The 9,209-nt window shown below is 55.4% G+C and overlaps 1 protein-coding gene across 1 annotated transcript; it reads left to right on the forward strand.

Moving 5' to 3' along the window:
* Positions 1–1,389: 1,389 nt before the first annotated feature.
* Positions 1,390–4,547, forward strand: VSX1 (visual system homeobox 1). The gene is made up of 5 exons (XM_065631512.1): positions 1,390–1,741; positions 2,135–2,213; positions 2,461–2,584; positions 3,492–3,672; positions 4,270–4,547. The coding sequence occupies exons 1-5, from the start codon at positions 1,390–1,392 to the stop codon at positions 4,545–4,547; spliced, it is 1,014 nt and encodes a 337-aa protein (XP_065487584.1).
* Positions 4,548–9,209: the final 4,662 nt, after the last annotated feature.

Here is a 9,209-nt window from a genome sequence, read left to right on the forward strand (position 1 = left end):
TCAGCCTGAATGTAAACTGCTGAAATCAAGCTGATTCTGGGACAACGTCAAAAATTAGGGTTTTATCCACTAATATCTGCTCGGACAGGAAATTTGTTGTGGGAGGTGACTGGATTATGGCGTCTAATTACTGTGGCAGATCCTCCCTGCCTAGCAGTGAAAGTCTCCAATTCCAGCAAAAATGCAACAAAACCACTCTGGAGAAGTTGGAGAAGGTACCCAAGGGGACCCCAGGGTGCCCTGGCTCTGGACAGGAGGCAGCCCTGGGTGGAGATGTGCCGAGCATCCCTGCATTCCATGCATATGGAGACCCCAATTGTTTGGTGGCTTTGGGAGTGCAACCATGCCCCCGCCTTCTGCTCCCCTAGCATGCATTTGCCTTTCGTGTTGCAAAACATGATGGTCAAGAGGGTCCCCCACTGCCAGCCCCCAGTGCCAGCCATGGCAATTATCCTAAATGAAAGTTATTGTTCTGCTAATCCTAGGAACAGCTTGCGAAGGGAGATTTGGGTCTTTCTTTAATAATGCAAAGTTAATGCGGAGTCCCCTTGTAATTATCTTTATCAGAAGGACCCTTGGTTAATCTGACCATCCAGCAAAGGCCCAGATCAGGCTGTCCGTGTAAGCTGGTTGTAAATCATTTCCATCAACAGATGAAGGGAAGGGGGAAAAGGATTGCAGCCCAGGTGCAAGAATCTGGGAGCAAAAGGGAACACGGAGGCCAGGCACCTCAAGGTGGCCCCAGCCCTGGCAGCAGGACACCTGGAGTCTGGGAAGGTCCTGCTCCACAGCCCCCGGCCGTCCACAGCCCCAAGGTGCTGAGCAGAGGGACAGAGCAGCCCAGTGGGATGCCTTGTCTGAGACATGGGGCTGAGAGGCCATGGAGTGGGATGGGGATACTGGGGCGGGGAGCTGGGGTGGGCACTGCAGGAGACATGGGGAAGGGACATAAGGACACAGCAGTGGGGTCCTGGGAGAAGACCCGTGGTGAGAATCCATGGATATGTGAGGGGGGCTTATGCGGGAGCCGGGTGGCCGCGACCGGGGGCAGAGAGGGCTGAGAGGGTCCTGGGTAGGGACTGAGAAAGACCGAAGGAGATCCGGGGAAGGGGCCCGTGGGGACCGCAGAGGACCCGGCGAGCTGATGGGGAGGATCGAGGGGCGGGGGCCGAGGGGAGTGGAGGGAGGGACAGCGGGAGGGGGCGCCGAGGGGAGCCAGGGGAGGGGCGCGGGGCCGGTGCGGCGGGGGGGCCAGTGGCCGTTAATCTGGGGATTGGGAGCGCCCCCCCGGCGACCTGGGATGTGATTGGAGCCGGGGCCGGCGGCGGGACGATAAAAAGGGCGGTGGACCGCGATGCCCGCTCCGGGCCGGGCCAGGCGGCGGCGGCGATGCCGGGCCGGGCGGAGCCGTCGGGGGGACGCACCGCGTCGGGGCCGGTGGCGGTGCCAGTACCGGTGGCCCCCGGGGCGACGTTGCGGCCGGGCGGCGCGGGGCTGCGGGCCAAGGGCTTCGCCATCACCGATCTGCTGGGGCTGGAGGCCGAGCTGCAGCCGCCCCCCGGCCCCCCCGCCGCTGGCTACGAGGGCGGCGGGGCTCTGAGACTGGGGCTGCTGTGCGGCCTGGGGGGGCCGGGCGGCCCGTGCCTGCTGCCCTCCCCGCTGCCGCTGCTGCCCGCCCGCGGCCCCCGCCCGCCCCACGGGCCGCCGCCCGCTGCCCGCCGCCACAAGGAGAACATCTCCGGTGAGCGGGGCCGGGGCGGGGGTGGCCGCTCACCTGGGCACGGGGACCCCCAGCCGGAGCCGCTGCCTCGTACCTGCGGCCCCAGGCACACGGCGGCGGCGGCGAGCATCCTCTCGCCGGCCCGGGATCGGCCCCGCGCTCCCCGTCCCTCCGGGCTGCCACCCCTCCGACAATCCGTCAAGGGTGGGCTCCGACTCTGTGCCCCGGGAAGGCGTCACTGGTGCGGTGCTCCGGGCTCGGCCGCGGCCCTGATGCCGCCGGTCGCTGCGGGAGGGGACCCCTTCCCCGGGCCCGCTCCCCGCGGGCAGCTGAAGCCGTGTTTTTGGGAGTTGGGTTTGGTCTCCCTGCTCCCAACGGGAACGTGACTCTTCCCCTCCCGCATGCTGTTGCCAGATGAAGACAGCCTGTCTGGGGACGCCAGCGACCTGAAGATGTCCGCCTCCCAGACCAAGAGGAAGAAACGCCGGCACAGGTAAAGCCCGAGACTGGGGCTGTGCCCATTGTCGCATCCTCGCTGCTGCCACCAGACTCCCGCTGTCCCTCTAGTCCCCAGGCTGTGGCGGTGGATGTCCTCAAGGGAGCAAAGAAAGAGAAGGGCTGCAGCTGGGGGTGAGGGGAGGATTTCCAGGAGGAAAACCTCAGCGGGGAGGGGGCTGCCAGCCCCGCTGCTTGCCGTAAGGGTCTGGACTGTGTCACAGGATGCTTTCTCCTGTCGGCAGGACAGTGTTCACAGCTCACCAGCTGGAGGAGCTGGAGAAGGCTTTCAACGAAGCTCACTACCCCGACGTCTATGCCCGGGAGATGCTGGCCATGAAGACAGAGCTGCCGGAGGACAGGATACAGGTAGGTGGCTGCAACGGTCCTCTCTCCCGTGGCATCTGCCAGCGCCCGGCTGTCCCTTGCCCTATGGCCAGTGAGTGCTGGTGGTGGAAACATGGTGTCACTGAAATGCTGCAGGGCACTTGCAGGGAGTGGCTCAGCTTCCATCCCCGCGGCACTGAACAGGCTCCAAATGGAAACGCAGAAACAGGGGACTGAGCTGGCTCTGGCAGCTGCTTGCTGCATGTAGCTTGGCTCTGTCCCTCAGAGACCGAACTCAGGCAGGGGCTGAGAGCAATTCAGGAGCCACTGGGCCAAGCTGTGTCCCACTAGCTTACTTGCTATCTTGTCCCTTTGAGGGACACATGGTACTTTAGGGCCTGATCCTGGCCCACTGTGGAGCAGCTCATTGGCTTAAGAATGAGGCAGCAGTCTAGGCAGCAGCCAGGTTGTAGCTACACTCCTTAGAATGCAAGAAGGGGGTGAGGAGATGGACCTGAGCACCCTCTGTCATGATCAGTCACTGCATTATGGACTCTTTTTTCTGGAGAAGTTGGTGCTCTGTACAAAGGCAGCAGAGGGGCTCTGTGGGCAGGGGGAGCTCAGGGTGACTTCTGGCTCCAGTATCACGATCAGCTTCGTGTAATGTGTGCTCCCTCTCACCCCCTTCCTCCCCTCTTTCACTGGCACCCACGTGTGTACCTTCCCTCAACCCCCTTCCCCCACGTACTGCTCTGGCCACCCTCCCAATACCACCTGCATGTCCACATCTTGCGCTCACACACTCAAACCCCTCCATGCACCCCTGTGGCTGCCCCTTTGCCGTGGACGCACACTTCCCTGTGCCAAACGGGCCCTGGATGCCTCGCCATGGGGGCCGTCTCCTCGACAATCCCACCCCTCTGTGCTCTCCTGGCTGTTACCCCTGAAGGTTTGGTTTCAGAACCGAAGAGCCAAGTGGCGGAAGCGGGAGAAGTGCTGGGGCCGGAGCAGCGTGATGGCCGAGTATGGACTCTACGGGGCCATGGTGAGGCATTCCATCCCTCTGCCTGAGACCATCATCAACTCTGCCAAGAGCGGGTTGGTGGGATCCTGCGCCCCATGGCTGCTGGGTAAGTGGGGGCTTGGGACTGGGGGGGTCAGGGAACAGCTGCAGAGTAAGTGGCCCTTCCTCTTTTGTATGGCTGTCCTCAGCTTTTCTCAGAAAAGAATGGAGTCTCAGCCTTGAGCTGTATGCAGGCTGCCAAGAGCCCTGGCTTTTCCACTCCTGCCTTGTAAACGGCAGCTGGGAAAAGGAAAAACCTTTTACTGCTGTGTAATACAGATGCCTGCATGTGGCTAGGTATCACTCTATAGTTGCTAGCAGCCACCGTGGGAGCTGCAGGGTGTCTAGGAAGTCATCACTCTCCCCCTGCCCCAAACCGAAGATGCTACCTCATACATGGTCCTACACTGAGGTGGCACTCAAAATCCAGGCTGGGATGTGCCATGACAGCACTCCTCTCCCCTGGTGCAGGGGAGGTACAGACCAATCCTCTCAGGCAGCAGAGAGCAGGTGGCAGGGCTCTGGCTCAGGAAAGGCTTGTAGCTAGCATAAGTCTTCCTCAGGATGCAAGTGAGAGCTGAGGGAAGCAGCAGGAGGGCAGCAGGTGGTCCTGGGCAGAAACAAGCAAGTAGTGCCCTTGGCTTTGCTCTCTCCCCTCTGCAAGGCATGCACAAAAAGTCCACGGAGGTGAGCAGGAAGGCAGAGAGCCAAGAGAAGCTGGCAGATGGCTGGCGAGTGGAGCAGGAGGAGGAGGAGGAGGAGCTCAATGGGAAGCAGGCCAGTTCCCAGAGGGGCTCCGACACGCTTGGCCCTGCAAAAGATTCGGAGGACACAGCCATTGACCTCTCCAGGACAGCCAAGCACGAGAAGAGGGGAGTACTGAGGCAGTGTGTCAATGGGGACCCACCCACGGAGCAGAAGGACAGGGACCACAGAGTTTGAGCTGCCTCAGAGAAGGCCAGACATCACAGCTTCCTAGCAAGCTAATAATATTTATTGATTTATCGATACATATATATTTTTTCTTAAATAATTGAACTTTCAACTGAATTCATGGCATTGTAAAACAGAGCACACACATCTCCTTGTTCCCTCACTTTCAAGCTGTTCATTTCTCAGCAGAGCCAGGGTGGAGGGTGGGAGAGGTGTCTCAGCAGGGCCAAGAGCAGTGCGAACACGAGACAGCATTGTGGTCATCACATACAGCTGCTGGGGAAGAGCCGCCCTTCCCCTCAGGGCTGCAAATGTTTTCCTGGGCAGGCAGGAGCACAAAGCACAGCAATGCAACAGGAGTTGCTCCCTTCTCAAACATGTGGGTGCAAAGACAGTGCAGGAGTTTACAGACACCTTCTCTGAGCACTTCCACCCCTTCACAGCGCCCATCGGACAAGGCCCTCTGCTTTGAACACACAGTTCTTCCACCTCAAGGAGCAGCAGAGTTTTTAAAGACAGTAGGGTTCATCCTCAAGCTGGTGTAACCTGACAGATGCACCAGTTTATAACTCCTGAGGATCTGGTCCCGCCAATGCAGCCTTATTTACACTGCATAGCTTCCTTAACTCATATTGGGCAGAATGGGGTAAAGGCATTTTTGTTTATGCAAAGATTTTGTACACTCTTGAATGTTATCTGCCACACTATGCATAATAGAACAGACGTTTTGGAAAACAAAGCCATAGTACCCCGGAGCAATGAAACAATTTTGTGAATTAAGATGTTTTGTAATTGTCTGTAAAAAGTGTTAATGTCAGAGCTATTTCTTGGTCATCCTATATTTATGTCTAAAAGCACTTTAGTGATCTGGATTTTTGAATGTGGCTCTTTCTGTTTTGCCCACCATTTATTTATTACACATCCATAAATAAAATCATGGTGTATCTTTGGTTTTCATGCTCTGCATTGCAATTAGTACCTTACATTGGTGCATCTTGTGCTAGCTGCTAGCTTTGAACACATCCTCTGGAGACTCATGCCTAAACTGGGCTGGAGAGCTCTGCTGAGGCAGTGTGGTTGTTCCAAAGGGGCAAAGTGAAGCCCTTGTGTCTCTCCCCAGAAATGAAGAAATGAATCCAGTGGCCTACACCTGCCAGCAGGTGACTGATTCGTGCCAGCCAAGGAGCCAGACCGTGGCTGATGGGTTAGAAGATGGTCCAAACCAGAGCACTCAGCCAGTTCCCGAGTGAAGTCACGGGGAGAAAGTGGCTCCATTCTCCCAAGGGTGGTTGAAAATCCTCTTCAGTACTGTTCAAGTGGGAGGTTCTTCACTGAAATGTTTCTGCCCTGGCAGTGGGAAAGGTGCTCTGCCTCTCAAGTGTCTGTACAGTACTCTCCTCCTTCCCCTGATTCTGCTGTTTTGGAAGGTGCAGAGTTGGGCCATGTGCCCCCATGTCTCTTGTGGTTAAATACAAGGAGCAGCTGCTCACTTGGGCCAGTTGAACACAAAGTGGGAGGTATGGTTGGGGGTACCTTTGCCTCCGAGGGAGGCATACACAGCAGCTGTGGGGTCGTAACTGCACAAGCACCCCCAGCGAGGCACAAGGATATTGTGGCCATCCAACTTCCCAGCTGCAGGCTGCGACAGGTCCTCATCTCATGGCTGGGCTAAACTGGCCCCCACATGCACTGCGATGGCTCTCCTTGAACACCTCCAGTTTAATCTACTGGCCAAAGCATAAAGGAAAATTATCAAAAAGTTCCTAATACAGCTCAGGGGGTGTGTGGCCATGTAAGGATGCTGTCACCTGTCCCTGTCTCTGCTGCTGGGCTTGGCTCCTTGCATACAGGGAGCCACAGCCCACACTAGGCAGCAGGAGAGAGGTGGGATGCTGGCTGGGAAAAGCAGAGCAATAGAAGTGTCATCTGCAGATTTTCTGCCTTTCCCCTCCTCCACTCAGCCAGGCCCTACTGGGCCAGCGGGAACATATGCATAACAACTACAAGCTTTGCAGCAAAAAAAAATGGTTGATGGGGGGGCCATGGGGAGCACGGTTCAGGAAAGGACCAGCCAGGACTTATTACAGCAGCAATTAGGCTCACCAAGAGCCGAGATTTAGCACATTGGAGGCCTAATCCTGCCTGAGCAGCATCCGAAAACCTTTTATTTGGACTGTGCCATGCTGGCATTAGATGCCTGCAATATTTTTTTTTTTTTTTACCCTGTCTGTGTGCAGATGGCCTGGCTCTTTGCCTTGTGCTGGGTGCAGCGCTGCAAAAGCAAGCGTGTCTCTGCCACAACTGCTACAAGGGGAAACACCACAGCCCCAGGCCCATGCAGGGTGCACATAACTGCAGCGACTGAGAATGACGCACACGGAGATGCCGACAGAGATGCACACACACAGAGTTCTTGTTAGCAGTGAGAGCAGAGCCAGGCAGAGCTAAGCCTAGCTGAGCTCTCTTTAATTAACAGTTCTCAATTTATAGGTTTACAGATACACGCCTGGACCAAGAGGTTAGACAGGATGTTTTTTCAAAAAATGTTATTACAGACACACAGGCCCAGGCTCAACATTCACATGTCATACATACAGGGGCGGTTTTCCAACCCGAGATATCATTCTCATTGGCCTGAGCTATCACTCCTTACGCTCATAAAAAGCATACTTCTGTATAATCTGTCCAAGGCCCTTTATGTTTTGACTAATTGCTGTGACTTAATCATGTTAGTATTATTTGTCCAGATGGTCATGTTAGTATTGATCTTCCTTTATCATCCAGGTAGCTGGAACCACACGTCCTGCCATTCCCACAGACAACTCTCCTGTTAGTGCCTGATGGGCTCCCAGCTCTCGCCTCATCCTGTGACGGAGGATTTCCAGGGAGGGCTGCTGGCCTGAGGCACTTTTTGTGTACCAGAAAGTAACTGTGGCATTGTCCTGGTTTTGTTAAAAACAAGTTTCTCTTTTAGTGAATTTCTGTCAGCTAAAGTCTCCTTACTAACTGCAGTTTTCCTGAAAGCTAGATACATGTTTTGGTAGACATAGCAATGGAATGTGAGGTCATTGATAAGGATGGATGCACATCCCACGAGAGCAGTGAACTGAAACAGGTGACCAAAAAACTGACCAACTAAAGTATTCCATCCCATTCATGTCATACTTCGTATAAAAGTGGGAGATCACGAGGATCTCGTCCCTTTTCCTTATGGCGGACATTGGGAGAGGACCTTGCGAGTTGTCCCTGTGAACTGAGGCCAAGTGACAGACTGAATCCAGCTCCAGTTGGCTGCAGAGTCCAGTCCAGGACTTCGGGTGCCAGCCCTACGTCTGCTGGAGCAGTTGCCGGGACTTTCAAGATCGGTTTTGTGTATTTTGTATTATTTTCTCTATTTTTATTGGTAGCATTAGTAAAACATTTTTAGTTTTCCCAACTCTCTTCTCTCTGTCCTTCTTCCCCTCCCAATCGCCTGTCCTTAGTGGGAAGGGGGGAGAGGGAGGGGTGAGGGGGGAAGGAGGGGAGAGGGGGTTAACAATACATCTGCCACGGTTTTATTGTCACCCAGCAATCAAACCACGACAGGCATGCAGCGAGGCAAGCTGGGGTTCAGATGTACCCCTATTGTTCTGCTCACAGGGTGAGAGTCCAGGGAGGTTCAGGCAAAGGGAGGTGCTGATGGATGACAGCCACTGCCCAAGGCTCAGGAGTTGGTGGCTCAGGAGTTGGTGGCTCGGGAGTTGGTGGCAGGGTCTGGTGGGGCAGTTCTGGGAGCAGAGGCAGTCACTCGCCTGCACCAAGCCTAGCAGGGAAGTCCTTGTCTTCCATATGTCACTGTTGTTGTAGCAGCAGTGAGAGTAGGGCAGCACATTCTTCTTGTTGTTGCTTCAGATTTGATCCATCATGAAATTTATGGTAGCCAAACACAGCCATGGCTCCTGCCAGTGCTGGTTCAGGCCAGGGCTGGTTGCAACAGAAGAAACCCTGACTTAAGGCAATGGCTGCCACTTGTTCACATCTCCACTGCTGCAGTGGGGCTGCCCATGTCAGACCCAGCAAGCCATTTCAGTGACTACACCAGCGCCTGGCTGGCATGATCTTCCCTCTGTGAGGGGCCCTGTGGGTCCCCCAGCCACAAAGGCTGGGTTTGCTCAGGCAGAAGATCCCTTTGATGAGGCTTGGCCAAGAGCAGTTGGTACCATCAAAGCCACTGTTCAGCAGCCAGAGCTGCCACAGGCTCACTTCAGTTCATCTGGGCTGCCAGTTGCTCTGGCACATACAGATGTTTACATAGTGCCATATGTACAGCGCTACCAGGGACTTAAGCGATCTGCTAAACCAATCATGGAAGAAGGGAAAAGGAAAGAGAATAAAATGAGATTATTTTGGCATGTCTCTCAACTTTTATGGGATTGCAGGCTGTCAGGCATGCCCGTCTGGGCGTTGCAAGGAGGTGGTGGTGCTGTCTCAGTGATGGGCCCAACGCGGGCCAGAACGCAGAAGGCTGCAGAGCTGCATTTGCAGAAGCAACTTCATGGTGCCATTTCTGCACAGCTTAGTAATACTCATTTCTAACTGGCATTTTGTCTCAGCTGATCCTCCTAAGCCACTGGTTTGATTTTCAGACTGGGAGGTTAGGAAGGGATACAAATGTTTTCTAAGTGCTCCCTC

This window comes from Caloenas nicobarica, chromosome 3, assembly GCF_036013445.1.
Source record: "Caloenas nicobarica isolate bCalNic1 chromosome 3, bCalNic1.hap1, whole genome shotgun sequence".
NCBI classification, from domain to species: Eukaryota; Metazoa; Chordata; class Aves; order Columbiformes; family Columbidae; genus Caloenas; species Caloenas nicobarica.